Source organism: Haplochromis burtoni, unplaced genomic scaffold (genome assembly GCF_018398535.1).
Source record: "Haplochromis burtoni strain Fernald_Lab_line unplaced genomic scaffold, NCSU_Asbu1 Contig_49, whole genome shotgun sequence".
Lineage (NCBI taxonomy): Eukaryota > Metazoa > Chordata > Actinopteri > Cichliformes > Cichlidae > Haplochromis > Haplochromis burtoni.
Genome location: NW_024582410.1, coordinates 1,827,026 through 1,847,736, shown reverse-complemented (window position 1 = coordinate 1,847,736; position 20,711 = coordinate 1,827,026). Strand labels below are relative to the sequence as shown.

The 20,711-nt window shown below is 41.0% G+C and overlaps 3 protein-coding genes across 12 annotated transcripts; 2 read left to right on the top strand and 1 right to left on the bottom strand.

The window, feature by feature from the left end:
* Positions 1-127: 127 nt before the first annotated feature.
* si:ch73-352p4.8 (cystine/glutamate transporter) lies at positions 128-6,743 on the top strand. The gene is made up of 12 exons (XM_014333964.2): positions 128-415; positions 3,717-3,843; positions 3,921-4,036; positions 4,130-4,255; positions 4,327-4,426; positions 4,608-4,652; positions 4,753-4,876; positions 4,979-5,082; positions 5,164-5,260; positions 5,586-5,735; positions 5,824-6,001; positions 6,229-6,743. The coding sequence occupies exons 1-12, from the start codon at positions 190-192 to the stop codon at positions 6,291-6,293; spliced, it is 1,458 nt and encodes a 485-aa protein (XP_014189450.1). The 5' UTR covers positions 128-189; the 3' UTR covers positions 6,294-6,743.
* A 320-nt stretch (positions 6,744-7,063) lies between these two features.
* On the bottom strand, positions 7,064-18,547 carry foxm1 (forkhead box M1). Of its 9 annotated transcripts, none has more exons than XM_005923525.3 (10): positions 18,391-18,547; positions 17,581-18,029; positions 17,316-17,455; positions 16,882-17,073; positions 16,667-16,795; positions 16,352-16,411; positions 15,876-15,924; positions 15,580-15,752; positions 14,594-15,368; positions 7,064-7,600 (listed from the first exon to the last, which is right to left on the bottom strand). In XM_005923525.3, the coding sequence occupies exons 2-10, from the start codon at positions 17,987-17,989 to the stop codon at positions 7,245-7,247; spliced, it is 2,283 nt and encodes a 760-aa protein (XP_005923587.2). In that variant the 5' UTR covers positions 17,990-18,029; positions 18,391-18,547; the 3' UTR covers positions 7,064-7,244. The 9 variants fall into 9 exon arrangements, with proteins under 9 accessions (XP_005923587.2, XP_042076422.1, XP_014189444.1 ...); XM_042220488.1 differs by having other exon boundaries at positions 17,581-18,071; positions 18,391-18,538; XM_014333958.2 differs by lacking the exon at positions 18,391-18,547 and adding an exon at positions 18,211-18,352.
* Positions 18,063-20,493, top strand: rhno1 (RAD9-HUS1-RAD1 interacting nuclear orphan 1). 2 transcript variants are annotated; one of them, XM_005923524.3, is made up of 3 exons: positions 18,063-18,122; positions 18,984-19,171; positions 19,321-20,493. In XM_005923524.3, the coding sequence occupies exons 2-3, from the start codon at positions 19,007-19,009 to the stop codon at positions 20,041-20,043; spliced, it is 888 nt and encodes a 295-aa protein (XP_005923586.1). In that variant the 5' UTR covers positions 18,063-18,122; positions 18,984-19,006; the 3' UTR covers positions 20,044-20,493. The 2 variants fall into 2 exon arrangements, with proteins under 2 accessions (XP_005923586.1, XP_005923585.1); XM_005923523.3 differs by lacking the exon at positions 18,063-18,122 and adding an exon at positions 18,552-18,844.
* The last annotated feature ends 218 nt before the right edge of the window (positions 20,494-20,711 follow it).

Genomic DNA, 20,711 nt, shown 5'->3' with positions numbered 1-20,711 from the left:
TAATTGTTGCTTAAGTTTGGAAGACTGCTGGCTTTGTTCCCAGCTCAGCCTGGGCGGGTGGAGTAAGAGCCAATGAGTGGTGAAAAAACAGACAGGATTGGGGGGTGGGGGTGTTGTTACAGCCTGTGCTGTTTCTTCCTGCCACAGTGTCCAGCACATTCACCCTGTGACCTACAGCCACAGAGAGAAATGTGGAGGACCAGGATAAAGAAAAGGGGAAATAACGAGATGGATAAGAGAGATGAAGTGGTGTTCCTTCGGAGGCAGATCGGACTGCTGCCTGCCGTGTCCTTCATCATTGGGACTGTGGTGGGCAGTGGGATTTTCATTGCACCGAAAGGAGTCCTGATGAACAGTGGCAGCGTGGGGTTATCTCTGCTGGTGTGGGTGCTATGTGGTGTCCTTTCTCTCTTTGGTAAGATGAATGACATTTCAGCTGATGTCTGCTTTTGTTCTACCTTTTTCCTGCTATTGTTCTTTGCACTTAAGTGTCAAATATGAGAAACAATGTGTTTTATGAGTAAATAGTGGTAAATGGGGCAGCCATTGAACTGGTGGACAGTTATAAGTATTTGGGGGTTGTTCTTGATAAGACTCTGTCCTTTGAGTCACATCTTGCTGCTACAGTGAAAAAGGTTCAACAAAGACTGTACTTTTTAAGGAGGTTGAGAGGTTTTAATGTTTCATCTAAAATGATGACTCTTTTTATAAAAGTTTTATTGAATCTGTTTTAACTTCTGTATCATTGCTTGGTACGGTAATATGTCCCTGAATAATAAGACCAGACTTAACAACCTGGTTAAAGTGGCTGGCAAGATTTCAGGGAGGTCTCAGGTCCAGCTTGTGGACTTTTATAACAGGCAGGTGCTGAGGAAGGCAACCTCTGTCCTGTTGTGTTCAGATCATCCTCTCTTTAATGATTTTCAACTGCTTCCATCAGGTCGTCGTTATAAAGTGCCTGCAGTGAAGACAAAGAGACATAGATTGTCTTTTGTACCTAGTGCTATTATCATAGTTAATAACACTAAACCATAAGTGTTGTTGCCATTGCACATTGCACTTTTTTGATGAAAAATCTAGGTTGTTTTATCAGGCTTATATTATATTATTTGGTGAGTGTATGTGATGTGTTGGTTGTCTGTTTGTTTGTTTGTACGGACATACTGCAAATCAATTTCCCGTTAGGGACAATAAAGTTACCATTGACCCACCTAATCATAAAAGCCTAAACATTCACATTCTTTCTCTCACACAGCGCCTAAGCTACGACCTTGGCTCCCTGTTTATCTGCTCCTGCTGAGATGGGGCAGAAAACCTCTCCAGTATGTTCTGTTCTCTTCTAATCAGACAAATAAGGCGATGACTTTCTGCGAACAGTATTTCTTATAACTCAGCAGTATAATGCATCATAAAACAATATCATTCATTCACAATAAATCAGCAGTCTAATGTAATGCAAATCAGTTTAACAAATGCAATAGTTATCACCTTCTTCTAATTCAGGAGAATAATGCAAACTAAAACTACATAATAATTCACAATCTTTAATTAGGGGTCTAACATGGCATAAAATAATATTATAATCCCACAATTGTAAAAAGCTAGATTTATGTTGGTGTCATGATTGCACAAGTGGACAGCCCAGTTCAGTCCTGGAAAGAGACACAAATCCATTTAGGGTTGCATCAAGAATGGCATGTGGTGCGTGAAAAACCTGCCAAATCAAACATGTGGAGCTACCTGCAGCACTGTCAGTCTCGGTCGTTGTGTCCTTGGGCAAGACACTTCACCCATTGCCTACTGGTGGTGGTCAGAGGGCCCGGTGGCGCCAGTGTCCGGCAGCCTCGCCTCTGTCAGTGCGACCCCAGGGTGGCTGTGGCTACAATGTAGCTTGCCATCACCAGTGTGTGAATGTGTGTGTGAATGGGTGGATGACTGGAATGTAAAGCGCTTTGGGGTCCTTAGGGACTAGTAAAGCGCTATATAAATACAGGGAGTGCAGAATTATTAGGCAAATGAGTATTTTGTCCACATCATCCTCTTCATGCATGTTGTCTTACTCCAAGCTGTATAGGCTCGAAAGCCTACTACCAATTAAGCATATTAGGTGATGTGCATCTCTGTAATGAGAAGGGGTGTGGTCTAATGACATCAACACCCTATATCAGGTGTGCATAATTATTAGGCAACTGTCCTTTCCTTTGGCAAAATGGGTCAAAAGAAGGACTTGACAGGCTCAGAAAAGTCAAAAATAGTGAGATATCTTGCAGAGGGATGCAGCAGTCTCAAAATTGCAAAGCTTCTGAAGCGTGATCATCGAACAATCAAGCGTTTCATTCAAAATAGTCAACAGGGTCGCAAGAAGCGTGTGGAAAAACCAAGGCGCAAAATAACTGCCCATGAACTGAGAAAAGTCAAGCGTGCAGCTGCCAAGATGCCACTTGCCACCAGTTTGGCCATATTTCAGAGCTGCAACATCACTGGAGTGCCCAAAAGCACAAGGTGTGCAATACTCAGAGACATGGCCAAGGTAAGAAAGGCTGAAAGACGACCACCACTGAACAAGACACACAAGCTGAAACGTCAAGACTGGGCCAAGAAATATCTCAAGACTGGTTTTCTAAGGTTTTATGGACTGATGAAATGAGAGTGAGTCTTGATGGGCCAGATGGATGGGCCCGTGGCTGGATTGGTAAAGGGCAGAGAGCTCCAGTCCGACTCAGACGCCAGCAAGGTGGAGGTGGAGTACTGGTTTGGGCTGGTATCATCAAAGATGAGCTTGTGGGGCCTTTTCGGGTTGAGGATGGAGTCAAGCTCAACTCCCAGTCCTACTGCCAGTTTCTGGAAGACACCTTCTTCAAGCAGTGGTACAGGAAGAAGTCTGCATCCTTCAAGAAAAACATGATTTTCATGCAGGACAATGCTCCATCACACGCGTCCAAGTACTCCACAGCGTGGCTGGCAAGAAAGGGTATAAAAGAAGAAAAACTAATGACATGGCCACCTTGTTCACCTGATCTGAACCCCATTGAGAACCTGTGGTCCATCATCAAATGTGAGATTTACAAGGAGGGAAAACAGTACACCTCTCTGAACAGTGTCTGGGAGGCTGTGGTTGCTGCTGCACGCAATGTTGATGGTGAACAGATCAAAACACTGACAGAATCCATGGATGGCAGGCTTTTGAGTGTCCTTGCAAAGAAAGGTGGCTATATTGGTCGCTGATTTGTTGTTTTGTTTTTGAATGTCAGAAATGTATATTTGTGAATGTGGAGATGTTATATTGGTTTCACTGGTAAAAATAAATAATTGAAATGGGTATATATTTGTTTTTTGTTAAGTTGCCTAATAATTATGCACAGTAATAGTCACCTGCACACACAGATATCCCCCTAAAATAGCTAAAACTAAAAACAAACTAAAAACTACTTCCAAAAACATTCAGCTTTGATATTAATGAGTTTTTTGGGTTCATTGAGAACATGGTTGTTGTTCAATAATAAAATTATTCCTCAAAAATACAACTTGCCTAATAATTCTGCACTCCCTGTACAGGCCATTTACCTTTTTTTTCCCACTGTTGTAAATAAGGGGAAGCTGAAAGTAGCTTTTAAAACTACTTAAAAGACATTCTAAAAATTTTGCCATTTAATAATTATAAAGTAAAAGTCATACTCTTATTTCTCCAAAACTCTGCTCTGCCTCTGGCCTATTAGGAGCCCTCTGTTATGCAGAACTGGGCACCACTTTTACAAAATCAGGGGGTCACTACACATACCTGCTGGAGACTTTGGGGCCTCTGCCTGCCTTCCTGCGACTCTGGGTTGAGTTTGTATTCATCAGGTATGGTTTTTACTGGTTCTAAAAAAAAATTAAACTGCCTCAAACATAATACTCACAAAGATATTGTCCACCTCTAGGCCATCTGTTGCGTCTTATGTCTCCCTTGCCTTTGGTCGTTATGTGGTGGAGCCATTCTTCACACCCTGTGCTGCTCCCATAGTGCTCATCAGACTTGTCAGTATCCTTGGAGTGAGTGAGTGCTTTTATAACTCATCTGTGTCTGGAGCACTTTATGTGTAGAACAACACATATCTTTAACCAGTTCTTTGTCTTTGTGTCGCTTCAGCGTTTGTCGTAGCCGTCAATTGCTGGAGTGTGAACATGGCCTTTCGCACTCAAGTCACCTTGACTTTCATTAAGATGTTTGCCCTGGCCCTCATCATCGTCCCAGGGTTCATTGCACTGGCCAAAGGTGAGAGCACCTAATTGTTAAACCTAAGACAGAGTTGATATTCAGCTCATTTATTCTCTCTGTCTTTGCAGGGAAGACAGAAAATTTCCAGAATGGTTTCGAAGTTGATTTGTTAACACTGGATAAGTTGCCACTGGCCTTCTATAGCGGCCTCTATGCCTATGGTGGATGGTAAGTGTACAGTGGTTTGAGGATCAGTGCAATTTCAATGTATTTTACTGTGTATCACACGGTATTCAAAACTCTTTCCCCCAGTAATAGTGAAAAGAACCATAAATTACATGACAATGTATGTACTGTAACTAACAATCAAAGCTTTATGCCTGAGTCTTGGCTTTCTCTTTTCCTCAAGGTTTAATTTGAACTTTATCACAGAAGAAGTCACAAACCCTAATAGGTATTTTAGCATGAAACATCTGCAATAGTCTGTCGTTTTTTTTTGAAAACCAAGTTGCCTCCTGCTGTTATATCTCTCTGTGTGTATCCCGCTTTATCAGAAACATGCCACTGGCAATAATCTTGTCCATTGTGGCAGTGACAGTCTTTTATGTGCTTATTAATGTGGCCTACTACACCATGATGACTCCCGCTGAGGTGCTTCTGTCAGATGCTGTGGCTGTGGTCAGTTCTATTTCTTGCTTTATGTATCATTAAAAAAAAGGAAAAACTAGAGTAAATGTGGTATGTCACTGTTGGTCTGATCTGCTGTTTGTGCCTCTGCAGACATTTGCCAACCGTGCTTTTCAGGGGTTGGCTCCTGTGATCCCCGTTCTTGTTGCCATATCTTGCCTTGGAGCACTTAACGGTGGCTTCTTTGGGGCACCTAGGTAATCTGAGGACCATAAAGGTTTAGTATTGTCATTTTTTTGTGTGTGTGCCTGAATTCTAATGAGAGCTCTGTGTTGCAGGATGCTGTTTGTGGGAGCCAGGGAAGGCCACTGGCCAGCCATCTTTTCCATGATTCACATCCGCAGACACACACCTTTACCTGCTGTGTTGTTCCTGGTAAACTACTTTTAAAACAGCTGAAGCAATCTAAACAAATAAATAGATGACTTATTCTATTTATTATGTTGCATTATTAATATTGAGAATACGGAGTAAAACAATTATAACATTTTATTTGTATTAAGTTTATCCATGTCATATGAATAATAACAATAGGATCCAGGCACAGGATAAAGAGGCTGGTTGAAAATGGGAAAAACAAAGCCTTAATCCAGATCTAAAGGAATGAGGGGTTGCACAGGGTCTGACAAAGAGATATAATGTGATACTCTTAAAATAGTGGCTTTATAACTATCTTGCTTGTGTCCCTGTGTCCCTTTAGTACCCCTTGGTAATTTTCATGTTAATCACTGGAGAGATTTACCAGCTCCTCAACTTGGCATCCTTTTCACGCTGGTTCTTCATCGCCTTGGTAACCTTGGGGATGCTCATACATCGATATCGTTTTCCTCTCCACCCAAGACCTTTTAAGGTTAGCATACTGAACTCAAAAAAACCTCCCTTTATCTCACTGCTGCACACTACGCTGACCAACTTGTTTTATTTGTTGTAATGTGAAGGTGCCCTTGGTCATTGGAATCACCTTCACAATGGTCTCCTTCTTCATTGTGGGTCTGTCTCTTTACTCTGACCCCTGGAACACAGGACAAAGTTGTGCTCTAACACTGACTGGTGTCCCAGTTTACTATGTTACTGTCTACCGCTTTCGTTTGCCCCGTAGATGCAGGCGCATATTTGGTAAGTTGTACCAATATTCTTCTTCAGAATGTATTAACATGATAGTTTTCATCATGGGACTGAATTTAGTGGCTCTATTTTTAATATTAAACATAGGCATCTTTGGTAGTGTCAAAAGATCATATATGCCTGCTTGTTTTTGTTAAGAAGGAAGAGGATGAGTGAAATCGAGAAACTCAGTTGCTTGTAGTGAACAAACTAATTCTGACTTTCCTCAATTCTCCCAGACTACTGCAGCAAACAGCTACAGATCCTTCTAGAAGTGGCTCAACAGGAAGTCCAGACTTACTGAAGACTCAAGAGGCATCCTGCATTCTACTTGCAGACTACATGGATACTACGTGGACAAAACATTAAGAAGACATTTTTAACAGTTTAAACAAATGTTTCATTTTGTACTACTTTTATATAAAGAGCCACGTGTTTAGAGAAACTAACTGCATCAATTATGCAAGTATGTAGTGTTTATACCAGAGACCTTACAAAAAAAGTACTTAAAGTTTCAAAGATGCACTCAAAATGTTCATTTTGAAACGTTAGTTAAAATGACATTTTTCAACAGACAACCTATGATAGTTTAAACCTTTATTGAAATATAAACAGAAATAAGCAGTCTTGCTACACAGTTTTTCAAATAACATACGCTATGTGCAAAAGGGTTCATTGCTGTATTGAAGAATATTTCAGGGTGTAGAAATTACGCCTTGTCTCTACACATGAATTAAATTTGATCTGAGCAAGACAAAAGATCAAAGTTTGCTTATACCCAAAAACATAAGTAAAAAATCTTCATGTTATATGAGGCACCAACACATTGATTGTTGTCTTAGAAACACAGTTTAGTCAGGTACAAGGTCTGAAAACTGCTAGAAACCACAACATTTCACTCCTGCATACACAAGGACAATTACTGTGAGAATTTGTGAAGTCATGTGATAAAGAAAGTCCTACAGTTAAATAAAGAAACAGTCCTGTTCCTGTTAGTGCTATTTGTCAAGGCCTATTACTAGCAATCCTCCATCACAATCTATTATTCTAAGTCAGCTCTAAGATGCTGACTCAAACTGCAGTGAAGCATCTTGAAAACATATCCTTTAAAATTTGTGTAGAAGCTAAATTATATATTAAAATGTGCAAATCAATTAGGTGTGGGCCTAATCATGTAGTGTTTACACAAAGAAAAAAAAAAGGAAAAAGAAACAGGTGACACTGCTTAGCCATAGAATGTGTTTCGGCCCTCTGGCTATTTCAACTGAGGGATGAACTCAGACCAGCTGATGTTCGCCATACCAAGGTCGTCATCATCCAGACCAGAGAAGCTAACATCCAACAATAAATCGCTCAGGCTGTCGTTCATGGTATCCAAGACGAGGCCCTCTGTGATTGAGCGATTGGCTGCTGTGGAACTGCCTCCCTGCAGAAGCTCTCTGGAGCAGCTACTTTTGAGGCATTCGGTGGGCGACTCTGCTGGTCCGGTCACTCTGGAGGGAGCAGATGTGAGCAGCTCTTTTGGGGAGTTAAACAGAGGCAAGTCTTTAAAGGGAGTGCTGCTGAAGCTGAAGGTGGTGTAGTCGTGTTGTGGAGTATCTGTGGGACCACCCGGTGCACGAATAGGGCTCAAGTCCAGAATATTTTGACTTCCTTTGCCCACCGGGGTCACTTTAAAAGATGCAACATAAGAAGGCAGCTTGCTGAGGGTGGATGAGGTCAAATGGCTGCTACTTTTTATCGGGGTTTTGAATGAGAACTCCCTATCTGGGCTTTCCTGCCCATGCTTGTCTTCATCCAGCTCAATATGTGGATTGTCCTGGAATGTCAAAGCATCGGAGGCTACGACAGAGTCAAAGAAATTACTTTCGTGGCAGAGGAGAACAGGCTCTTCATTCACAGAGAGAACAAAACACTGTTTGCGCCGTGAGCTGCTGGCTTGTCTCTTTGGAGGAGCTTTGGGGGTCTCGCATTTAATTGGAACACATACCAGCTCCTCCTTCACTTCTACCTTAAAGTCCGTATTCTTCTGAGGAGATATCATCACAGCTGGGGAATCACTTTGTGTCACCTGTCAGACATGCAACCATTCCCATTAAAATCTTAGTGGTATGGGTGAAGTTCATACTCATCTCTATGCACATAATGTTGTCAATGTAAACTCTAGGGAGTTCCAAGAAATACTTGTTTTGAAAAGCAGTTTGCAACTTGCATAGCGTAAGAAGTAAAACAACAACAACACGTTTTTCATCCATTTGCTTCCGCTTATCCTTTTCAGGGTCACTGGAGCCTATCCCAGCTGTCTTAGGGCGAGAGGCATGGGACACCCTGGACAGGTAGCCAGTCTGTCACAGAGCACATACAGACAAAGACAACCATTCGCGCTCACATTCACACCTATGGGCAATTTAATGTTTCCAATTAACCTATCTCCAGTAACTGCATGTCTTTGGACTGTGGGAGGAAGCCGGAGTACCTGGGGATAACCCATGCAAACACGGGAGAAAGACCCCGGCCTGATGGTGGAATTGAACTCAGGGCCTTCTTGCTGTGAGGCAACAGCGCTAACCACCATGCCACCATGCTGAAATAAAACAAGCTGAAATATATGAGAAATTCATTACCTTCGGTGCTATGCGGACTCTCTTTGTTCCTCGTGAATTGTTCCCCTTCTGCTGGGAGCAGGGCGGAGGAAAAGGGGTAGAAGTGGATGCCAGGTAGACAGAAGGAGTGACGGGGAGCTGTATGGGCACCAAGTATGAATCGGTTCGAGGCAGAAGAGGTTTCATCTTTCTCTCTGAACACAGAAAACACAACAACATTGCACTACACATTTCCAAACTAAACAGCAGTTTGCCAACCTCTGATCTTTCTCAAGTCTCAAATTTATAAAACAACTCATACATTTCTTTTAACTCACCAGAGCTAGTTGGTGTTTTTCTTGCATCTGGAAGTGTCCTCTTTTGGTGCTGTGAAAAGTAAGATGAGACAGAAATTATATCAGTTAGGAGCCTTACTGTGCTGCCACTTAACAACACTTGTAACTTGGCGTTCTGTCCAAAATTTGGCCCTTCATAGCCGACCCTACATCTTTACCGATATGAGAGGAATAAAAGCTTTATGATTGTATGGATACCAGACATTAGGAGAAACAAGTGCTCTTAAAGCACATTAGCCTTTCAGACTGACTTCAGCCTCTCTGCTTCCCTGCTGCTCTCGTCTCCTCCTGCAACAAAAACAGGTGTAGCTACACTCTGTGGGTCTGAAAGTCTGGTGACAAATAGATTCATGAACGTTCAGATTTTTCTGAGGTTGTGACTTGAAGATGGCTCCTGAAGAACTAAAAGAAAAGAAAAAGAAAGGGGCTAAATCAGTCTTACTTGATTAGCCAGTAAAAGCATTGGCACAGGAACAGTGGCAGTCACTGGATCACAGCCCGGCTACAGAGAGAGATGTGAAGTGAGATTAGGGGGAAAATAAGATGAAAAACAACATGAGGAATCTCAAAACACTCTCAAGGTGTCAGCCATAAAAAAGAAAAATTGAAAAACAAGGATTCAAGCAAAATCATTATATAAACACAAGGTAAAACAATAAGCATTTAACAAGCATTCTTGCAACAAAACATTCAGGCCAAGTACCACAAATGTTCCCAGATATCACCGATGTAAAAGCAACGAGTCAGCTGCACTCACCTTGTACACATGATCAAGTGTGAGGCATCGATTGGCTTCAGGTCGGATAGTCCAGAAAGACATTTTACCATCTGGAGACGTTTCACGAATGAACAGGTCATGCACAGAGAGGTTATGGCGGATGGAATTCTGCAATTATAAATGAAAAAGTATTTGAAAACTGCTGCTTGCTGCAGAGCTGTGAACATATCACACTTTCAGCAGCTCTGAAGTACCTTCCAGCCTGGTTTGGCCACATCTCTATAGTAAGGGAAGTTGTTCTCAATCCACATGTAAATCTCGTTTAGGGTCATCCTCCTGTTCTTTCTGCTATTGATAGCAAACTGGATCATGGCCATGTAGGAGTATGGTGGCCTCTCTGAAATGGGTTGCTGAGGAGCTTCTGCACTGGTATGTGTATTGTGTGCCTATATAGCAAAAAACAAACAAACAACAGTCAATAAATCTGACAGTGTAACTATTTTCTGTAATCAGACTACTATTGCTGTCATTATAAATCACAACCATGACCAATTGGTTACGAAAGGGTGTTTAGGGAACATAAAGCAACATGTCTGGGGTTAATGTTGCCTTCAGACAAGGTTGTGTCGGCACATAAAGGGCAAAGAAAAAAAAAAGCAGTTAACAAGAAAAAGCTCTGAACCTGAAAAGTCTGTAGTAAAGGGTTCTGGTTCTCCTTGCTGCTGAGCTGCTTTGTAGAATTTGGCTCCAAGGCGCATGTGCTCATCCTACCAAGGCTGTCATCTAAAGGACTGTAATTGACATCCTTATTCCCTAGTATCAGACAGAGGAAAAACAAGCACTAAATTCCACACTTATACTTTAAGTATTATCCTAAACATTAATAAAAAAAATTTTTTTCCGTACATGGTTTAATTTCAGTTAGAAGTTTGTCACCTGGGAAACTGCGTGTAGTTTCAGCTTTGACTTTATGTCCTTCTGTACTCCTTCTAGCAGCCGCTTCAGCAGCAGACTGAGAATCAAGTCCATAGTCCCACTTGTTGCCACTCCCACTCAGAAGAATGAACTTGTTTGGGCCCTGGGCACCACGTTCATTGCCTTTAGCTGTGAGGGCCCCAATAACACTTTGAAGATCTGCTGTTTCGGGAAAGTATACCAACCGAGTATCAGACTTGGATGGATGGTCCATGATGCGGATACCACCAGGAAAGCTCTGAACAGCAGCTGGTATTGACGGATCTTTGGAGCCTGATTCTCCAGGCTGTGAATCCGTCGCATTTTGATGAAAAGGCAGTTTTCTTCTTTTGAGAATCAGGGGTCTCGTCGGGCTCCGTCTCATGGTCAGATCATTGAAATGTGCCAAGTTGTTCAGAGGTATTCTGCACAAAAAACACAAACGAGCCTGAACAACGAAGATTAACTGTTACAAGAGTTAACAGTAACGGTAACGTTTAGCTGGGAGATGGAAATTATCAAGTCAGTTACTGGCGTTAGCCATCAAGTCCGTTCACAGCAATTCAGTCTAGATCAACTCGGAAAACTCACCGATTTAGCTCAAATACTGATCATAATAAATCGTACACTAAACGGGTTAAATGTCATCTAGGTAAAACCAAGTCCGCACCTTTTTTCTTGTCTTTTATATCTTGAACTTCTCACTTAAGCGGCTGATTTTCTTCAGTTAGTGATGTTTCCGGACGATTTCCAGCTTCTCGAACAACAGACGTTAGCTAATGTTTTTAACCTTCTGGGTTTGTTCAAAATCACAATCCTTTCAGCTTGTTCGTTGCAAAAAGTGTCCACCAATAAATTAGGGGTGTAATTTTTATTATTTTTATGGGGGGTTGTTGCTATTTTTACTGCATAAAGTTTTTAACTAACATCAGTTCTTTTCATAAATATAAAATAGTCATTCCTTTTTTTCTTTTACATTTTAACCTTTAAGAAAACAGTTTGTTTGTACAATGTACTTGTTGGAAGACAACCTCAAAACTCACCATTTCATTTATTCGCATGCTACTGGATTTTCTTGTATTATTAATGGTAGAGTCTGGGACATGAAATCGACTAACAGCAACATCGATTATTATGAATTGTTATTTTTGTGCATGGAAAGCAAACCAGATAAAACTCCCAGCTTATTCGTGGCCAAAATGGCCACCTTTTGTTTAGGTTTATAAAATACTATCAAATGAATATAGATATAAATAAATATTTTTCCACTTTGACCGACTTGATTTTTTAAATTAGCATCAGTTCTGGTCATGAAAACCAAAATTTCATTCAAATTCAGAATTTCAACCCTTTCAATACCAGTTAGATCACATAATTGTAATGATCTACAAAAAGATAAAATAATAAAATGACTATTTTCCCCAAATAATACATACAATCTGATTTCTTTCCCCCCCATGATTGCAGTTAGATGTATATCAGTAATTAACAGTATCAATGATTATATAGTCATCATACTTTTTTTTTTTTTGCACAGAAAAGCAGAAAAACTCCCACTCAGCATGCTCATGACCAAAAGTGGCCACCTCCTGTTTACATTTAGAAAATGCTATAAAATGAAAATATGTTAAAACAATTTCCATTTGATTTTTCAAACAGGCATCAGTCCTTGCCATAAAAACCAAACTTTTATTCTGATTCCCCCCCAGTGGCTGAGGTCACCAGCATGTGTCCCAGCTTTTCCAGGATCATTAGGTTTTAGACTCCACCAACTCCTGTGAAGTGGTTTCCAAGGGACAAAGACATTGTATTTCAAGACATCCAGGAGACTATAGAAAAAAGCCAGCACCCAGCAGCTAGTTTTCCTCCAGCAACGCAAGGTGCCAACATCCTGTCTAGGTCATCCACACTATTCAATTGTGCAGACCAGGATTGCTTCTTGCTTCAGGCTTCCTCTATTCCCCATCACTGACTGCTGGTTCCCTGTGTGTTGTTGTCAAAATAAGCCCATTCCTCCGTTGCTTTGGGATGTGGGATATTGGCGTCGTGGTTTTGGTGAAGGCAAAGACAGACAACAAAATCTTCCTCTGTTGCAACTGGACAAGCTGGTTTTTCCTTCACTCAGTTGCCAGCTCTTCTTGCCAGAAAAAATTGATCTGGAAGGTGTTAGGCTTACTTGTAGCAGTAGCACTGACTGCACCTGTATAAACTCCAGGACAGAACTACAAAGTGTTTGTTGCTGTTTGCGTTGCAGCTGCGAACTCTGCAAAATGTCCTGTGATGGTTTTTTTTTTCAAGAGTTAATATTTTGGGTATGGTATCTTTTTTTTTAAATTAAAAATACAAGAGTAAAGGTGCTTTTAGCATTTGCTGTTTGATACATCGTAATTATTTCAGTTTGTCTTGCAAATACATATTTGTGCTGCAGAATCATGCACAAACAAACTATTATCTGAGAACCTCAAGATCAAACCTGTGTCAACATCGTGTCATTCTTTTGGTCCATTGGAATGCGGTAAGCCATCATACGGTCCTATTGGAAACTAAGAACATTACATAAAATTGCTTATTTGGACAAAAATGGGTAAATGATGTCATTTGTTTAAAAAAAATATTACAAACTACCATTTTCCTGCGGTGAGTTTAGAATAAAATCAATTTTACCCAAATTGCATGATTCAGTACCGTCACTAACAAGGAATTAAACATTTTTGAACAGACAATCTATGATAGTTTACACCTTTAATGAAATATAAACAGAAATACCTCAATGCACGGCAAAACCTCACTAAACCATCAAGTTTCACATCAACAAAGGACTAATGAAGTCATAGGTATGCAACACTTTGTGGCATCTTTAAAAACAGGTATTTATCCTCCAGAGTTGGGGCTGCAAAAACTACAGTGAATATTAAACTCCAAGACTGTGTGAATGAAGTCACTGCATGCATTTTTTGTAGGTTAAAGGTGCCCTGGAAATGAGTGATATTAGCATACACAAGGACAATTACTGTGAGAATTTATGAAGTCATGTGATAAAGACAGTTCTACAGTTAAATAAAGAAACAGTCCTATCCCTGTTAGTGCTATTTGTCAAGGCCTATTACTAGCAATCCTCCATCACAATCTATTATTCTAAGTCAGCTCTAAGACGCTGACTCAAACTGCAGTGAAGCATCTTGCTGGCTGATCAGAAAACATCACATACTTTAAAATTTGTGTAGAAGCTAAATTATATATTAAAATGTGCAAATCAACATACATATACACTTACATATTTCTCTTCTTATGCATGTTCTTCAAGAAGACAGACAAATAACACAAATAAGGAAAACCATAAAACACAAAGAGGCCCAAATATGTGAAGAAATTCAAAGAAAAAGAAGTGACACCGAGGCAATTATTGATTGATCCAATGAATGAAAAACTCAGAGAAGGTAAAACCATCAAACAGTAATTGAGACTGAAGCATCCCTGTAATCTATTTATCAATGTTACATTTCCCCCCTCATGTGGTAGCCAGAACCCTCCAGCAGCAAAGCAAATGTAAAAGAAACTTGAAGCTAAAAGCTCCTAAACTACTGCAAATAGGAGGTCCGAATAAGTCTCCAATAAGAAGTTTAAAATTGCAGCATCAAGTGGGCCTTATTTGAAGTTGTTTTGGTATAATGATAGATATGCTTCTGAATATTTGACAACCAAAGTAAATCAGAGCACTCTAGAGCACTAGAAATTTCTTCCTACATCAACAGCCTCGCCTTCTGTTGAGAGAAATCCTCTTCAATATGGACAGTTCGGATGGTTTAAATAGTGTCAGATCTAGATTTGTTTCTGTCTTGCTGCTTTGGCGTGGGCCTAATCATGTAGTGTTTACACAAAGAAAAAAAAATAAGGGAAAAAGAAACAGGTGACACTGCTTAGCCATAGAATGTGTTTCGGCCCTCTGGCTATTTCAACTGAGGGATGAACTCAGACCAGCTGATGTTCGCCATACCAAGGTCGTCATCATCCAGACCAGAGAAGCTAATATCCACCAATATCTTGCTCAGGCTGTCGTTCATGGTATCCAAGACGAGGCCCTCTGTGATTGAGCGATTGGCTGCTGTGGAACTGCCTCCCTGCAGAAGCTCTCTGGAGCAGCTACTTTTGAGGCATTCGGTGGGCGACTCTGCTGGTCCGGTCACTCTGGAGGGAGCAGATGTGAGCAGCTCTCTTGGGGAGTTAAACAGAGGCAAGTCTTTAAAGGGAGTGCTGCTGAAGCTGAAGGTGGTGTAGTCGTGTTGTGGAGTATCTGTGGGACCACCCGGTGTACGAATAGGGCTGAAGTCCAGAATATTTTGGCTTCCTTTGCCCACCGGGGTCACTTTCCAAGACTCAAGTGCAACATAAGAAGGTGGCTTGCTGGGGGTGGATGAGGTCAAATGGCTGCTACTTTTTATCGGGGTTTTGAATGAGAACTCCCTATCTGGGCTTTCCTGCCCATGCTTGTCTTCATCCAGCTCAATATGTGGATTGTCCTGGAATGTCGAAGCATCGGAGGCTACGCCAGAGTCAAAGAAATTACTTTCGTGGCAGAGGAGAACAGGCTCTTCATTCACAGAGAGAACAAAACACTGTTTGCGCCGTGAGCTGCTGGCTTGTCTCTTTGGAGGAGCTTTGGGGGTCTCGCATTTAATTGGAACACATACCAGCTCCTCCTTCACTTCTACCTTAAAGTCCGTATTCTTCTGAGGAGATATCATCACAGCTGGGGAATCACTTTGTGTCACCTGTCAGACATGCAACCATTCCCATTAAAATCTTAGTGGTATGGGTGAAGTTCATACTCATCTCTATGCACATAATGTTGTCAATGTAAACTCTAGGGAGTTCCAAGAAATACTTGTTTTGAAAAGCAGTTTGCAACTTGCATAGCGTAAGAAGTAAAACAACAACAACAACACATTTTTAAAAAGCTGAAATATATGAGAAATTCATTACCTTCGGTGCTATGCGGACTCTCTTTGTTCCTCGTGAATTGTTCCCCTTCTGCTGGGAGCAGGGCGGAGGAAAAGGGGTAGAAGTGGATGCCAGGTAGACAGAAGGAGTGACGGGGAGCTGTATGGGCACCAAGTATGAATCGGTTCGAGGCAGAAGAGGTTTCATCTTTCTCTCTGAACACAGAAAACACAACAACATTGCACTACACATTTCCAAACTAAACAGCAGTTTGCCAACCTCTGACTTTTCTCAAGTCTCAAATTTATAAAACAACTCATACATTTCTTTTAACTCACCAGAGCTAGTTGGTGTTTTTCTTGCATCTGGAAGTGTCCTCTTTTGGTGCTGTGAAAAGTAAGATGAGACAGAAATTATATCAGTTAGGAGCCTTACTGTGCTGCCACTTAACAACACTTGTAACTTGGCGTTCTGTCCAAAATTTGGCCCTTCATAGCCGACCCTACATCTTTACCGATATGAGAGGAATAAAAGCTTTATGATTGTATGGATACCAGACATTAGGAGAAACAAGTGCTCTTAAAGCACATTAGCCTTTCAGACTGACTTCAGCCTCTCTGCTTCCCTGCTGCTCTCGTCTCCTCCTGCAACAAAAACAGGTGTAGCTACACTCTGTGGGTCTGAAAGTCTGGTGACAAATAGATTCATGAACGTTCTGATTTTTCTGGCCCTTCTTGGCTTACTGCTGCCTGAGTGCGATTTAAAGATGGCTCCTGAAGAACTACAAAAAAAAAAGGGGCTAAATCAGTCTTACTTGATTAGCCAGTAAAAGCATTGGCACAGGAACAGTGGCAGTCACTGGATCACAGCCCGGCTACAGAGAGAGATGTGAAGTGAGATTAGGGGGAAAATAAGATGAAAAACAACATGAGGAATCTCAAAACACTCTCAAGGTGTCAGCCATAAAAAAGAAAAATTGAAAAACAAGGATTCAAGCAAAATCATTATATAAACACAAGGTAAAACAATAAGCATTTAACAAGCATTCTTGCAACAAAACATTCAGGCCAAGTACCACAAATGTTCCCAGATATCACCGATGTAAAAGCAACGAGTCAGCTGCACTCACCTTGTACACATGATCAAGTGTGAGGCATCGATTGGCTTCAGGTCGGATAGTCCAGAAAGACATTTTACCATCTGGAGACGTTTCACGAATGAACATGTCATGCAGAGAGAGGTTATGGCGGATGGAATTCTGCAATTATAAATGAAAAAGTATTTGAAAACTGCTGCTTGCTGCAGAGCTGTGAACATATCACACTTTCAGCAGCTCTGAAGTACCTTCCAGCCTGGTTTGGCCACATCTCTATAGTAAGGGAAGTTGTTCTCAATCCACATGTAAATCTCTTTGAGGGTCATCCTCCTGTTCTTTCTGCTATTGATAGCAAACTGGATCATGACCATGTAGGAGTATGGTGGCCTCTCTGAAATGGGTTGCTGAGGAGCTTCTGCACTGGTATGTGTATTGTGTGCCTATATGACAAAAAACAAACAAACAACAGTCAATAAATCTGACAGTGTAACTATTTTCTGTAATCAGACTACTATTGCTGTTATTGTAAATCCCAGCTGTGACCAACTTGTCAAGAAAGGGTGTTTAGGGAACATATAGCAGTATGTCTGGGGTCAATGTTGCCTTCAGAAAAGTATGCCCCCCCCCCCCCAAAAAAAATAAATAAAACAAGGCAGGTAAGTGACAAGAAAAAGCACTGAACCTGAAAGGTCTGTGGTAAAGGTTTTTGGTTCTCCTTGCTGCTGAGCTGCTTTGGCTCCAAGGCACATGTGCTCATCTTACCCAACCACTGAATGTTGGTAAGGCTGTCATCCAATGGACCGCAGTTTACATCCTTATTCACTAGTATCAGACAGAGAGGGAAAAAAAGCACTGAATTCCACACTTATACATTAAGCATTATCCTAAACATAAAAAAACCCCTTTAAATTATTATTATTATTTAATTTCAGTTAGAAATTTGTCACCTGGGAAATTGCTTGTAGCTTCAGCTTTGACTTTATGTCCTTCTGTACTCCTTGTAGCAGCCGCTTCAGCAGCAGACTGAGAATCAAGTCCATAGTCCCACTTGTTGCCACTCCCACCTCCATTCAGAAGAATGAACTTGTTTGGGCCCTGGGCACCACATTCCTTGCCTTTAGCTGTGAGGGCCCCAATAACACTTTGAAGATTTGCTTTTTCCGGAATGACAACCACCTGAGTATCAGACTTGGATGGATGGTCCATGATGCGGATACCATCAGAAAAGCTCTGAGCGGCAGCTGGTTTTGACGGTTCTTTGGAGCCTGATTCTCCAGGCTGTGAATCCGTCGCATTTTGATGAAAAGGCAGTTTTCTTCTTTTAAGAATCAGGGGTCTCCTCGGGCTCCGTCTCATGGTCAGATCATTGAAATGTGCCAAGTTGTTCAGGGGTATTCTGCGCGCGCGCGCACACACACACACACACACACAAACAAAACTACAAATGAGAATGAACAACGAAGATTAACAGTTACAACAAGAGTAAACGGTAACGTTATATAATAGCTACGGGACTCGAGAAACGTTTGTCCCTCTAACCATTTTGACAATTATTGAAACATTACCATATAACTTACATTAAAGTCAGCAACTGATTTGTGTCGTTATACCTAAACAAATTCAATTTTTCCAGCGTTAGGTTTTCTTGCACCTGACGATAAAAGCTAACGCTAGCATACGCTGAGGTAGTCTGCTAAGCTACGTTAGCAAGGTGCCTAGTTCACTACACTGCCCCAACAAACGGCAAAAAACCTGACCTTCATATTACTGCGAAGTTTCAGAAGATTCCGTTTAGCTTGAGTCCAACCAGTAATGGTTCATATTCGTGTTTAAAATAACCGAAAACATCTAAAACAGTCTTTTATTTAATGTTATTTACATGACGTCAATACGATTCACACGCGATTTTGAATTTTGGCGCTGTGGGTGCGGCCTCCCGTCACTTTGATCACGTGAAGTTTTTGAACCAATAGCAGATAGGATAGCGACGTCACTAGAACCAATCAGAAAATACAGTGGCTACGGTAGATGGCAGTAATGCACATATGAGTTGGTTTGTCAAGCCCCAACCTAACCAAAAGGAAGAAGGGGAAGAAGACCCGGGAAATAACAAACAAAAAGATGAAAACAAAGCAGGCAGAGAAAAGACAATTTACACTAAAAACTAACTTTTGATATAAGTATTTATTGTATGCAAATACGCACATTAAGGTAAGTTTAATGTCGTCTTAGCACCCACGAGCAAGTATATTCGGTTTGGTAGTAACCGAATATAGTATTGGTTTGGTAGCAACATCTGGTTATTTGCGGACATTTGATGCCTCAGTTGATCGTGTTTTTATTCCACCAGGTGTTCAGTGATGATTTATCTTAATGCCCAGAAAAGTTACAAAGACAGCAAAGCCTTCGCTACAATTCTTGGAGCGGCCTTTGTGTGGAGCCAAACTCCAAAATGTGCCCGAAATCCGAGCAGCACTCAATGCCAGAGATTTCTTCACAGAGGCAGAAGCACAGAGCAGCTCAGCTCTTAATTCCTGGGTAAGCTGTAATGAATACTTTTTAAAGTGGCGTGGGCTATGTTTTGCTTAAAAATTATTTCTGAACATAAACCTGATCTTCATATGCTAGAATTTCATATAATAATTTTCACATAGATTATTTTGTTTAATTTGCCTTTAATATTTCAGGTTAGGCCACAATTTGACATTTCAGTTGCAACTGCACCTCCAGTGAGACGAGGGAGGAGAAAGTGTCAGTCTGCCACAAGCATCTTGGATAGCTGCAGTCAGCTGTCCAGGAAAAATAGTGTCTGCAAATTCCCTCAATTACTGTTTAAAACAGGGTCAAAAGACCAAACTCAGCAACCAAAGGGGATCTCCAAGAAGAAAGCTATAGAGAGTACTCATGTGGGAAGGAAACCTGCCGAAAAGAGAAGGACAGTTTCAGCTGCACAGTGCTCTAACCTACCAAAGGGACAGTTTGCCTCAGTAAGAAAAAAGAGCGCTGAAACATTCTCAGACGACACTTCATCCCACCAAAGATGTTTGGCTGAACCTGACAGACCATCTGTGCAAGTGTCAGAGAGATGCAGAATTCCAGCAGTCTGTGCTTCAACACTTCCCTGTGAAGAGTTTAGCACCACTGAAGTCAGCAGTGTCTGTCCACCTCCTGATGTGGACACTCCGAAAGCAATGGAGGAAAGGAACATTTCTCCGTCTACCCCCTGTGGACATTTGCTGCTGGCTCAGCCGTGTACGCCTCCATGTAATGAGTCACCTGACATTTTGGTGGCTGACACGCCAGAGAGGGACTATGGAATGAAGGTGACATGGAGAAGAAGAAAGAACTTGATGGTGTTGTTAAAACAGAGGGGCCATCTCTCTGAGGCAGATGCTTTAATTCAAAGTTGATGTAGAGATTGTAAGATTTGTCTGTATTCTCATAATAGCTGCAGATTAATTTCCTGTTTATTGGTTAATTGACTAATTGTTGCAGTTCTAAACATCATAATGCCACGTCTGACAAAGTCTGTTATGAACCCCCTCTGAACAACATTTTTATGCATGAGTTTAAAATATAACTTTAGTAAATTAGTTTAATGGGTGTGATATTAAAATCTGTCTTGTGACAGACAGATTCTAATGATACTGTACTGTTTTTATAAATTATGTTATATACAGTAGATTTAATCCTCACTTGTGGCAACATATCTGGATTGTTATTCATATGCTAATGGTTTGATAGCAGACACATGGAAGAATGTTTAGTCTATATTAACTTTAACTGAAATATCCAAAAATTAAGAGGCACAAAATAAATACTCAAGTTAACTGTGTGATCTAACGACTGGTCTTCTGAAGGGCCATTTAAGATTGTTTTTGATGATTCTGCTGTGCAATTTAAAAATAGGCATAAAATAAATGTTTAAGAGGAAAGAGAAAGCTTGATTATTGAGTAATCTCTCAGGCTTCCTGTGACCCCCCCTACACCTGGGATTGCTCTGCATTTTTATCCCTCCTTCTAGCATTCCATTTATTGAGACAACATCCCAGATTGTGATTGGCTCTTGGTAAGTCAA

Coding starts and splice junctions, on each gene's coding strand:
- si:ch73-352p4.8 (XM_014333964.2), top strand. CDS start 190: ATGTGGAGGACCAGGATAAAGAAAAGGGGAAATAACGAGATGGATAAG. Junction 4,256..4,326: donor GTTCATTGCACTGGCCAAAG/GTGAGAGCACCT, acceptor CTGTCTTTGCAG/GGAAGACAGAAAATTTCCAG. Junction 4,877..4,978: donor TGTCAGATGCTGTGGCTGTG/GTCAGTTCTATT, acceptor GTGCCTCTGCAG/ACATTTGCCAACCGTGCTTT.
- foxm1 (XM_005923525.3), bottom strand. CDS start 17,989: ATGAGACGGAGCCCGAGGAGACCCCTGATTCTTAAAAGAAGAAAACTG. Junction 17,074..17,315: donor CTTTACCACAGACCTTTCAG/GTTCAGTGCTTT, acceptor TTTGTCATATAG/GCACACAATACACATACCAG. Junction 7,601..14,593: donor TCTGGATGATGACGACCTTG/GTATGGCGAACA, acceptor TTCGTGCACCGG/GTGGTCCCACAGATACTCCA.
- rhno1 (XM_005923524.3), top strand. CDS start 19,007: ATGCCCAGAAAAGTTACAAAGACAGCAAAGCCTTCGCTACAATTCTTG. Junction 19,172..19,320: donor GCTCAGCTCTTAATTCCTGG/GTAAGCTGTAAT, acceptor TTAATATTTCAG/GTTAGGCCACAATTTGACAT.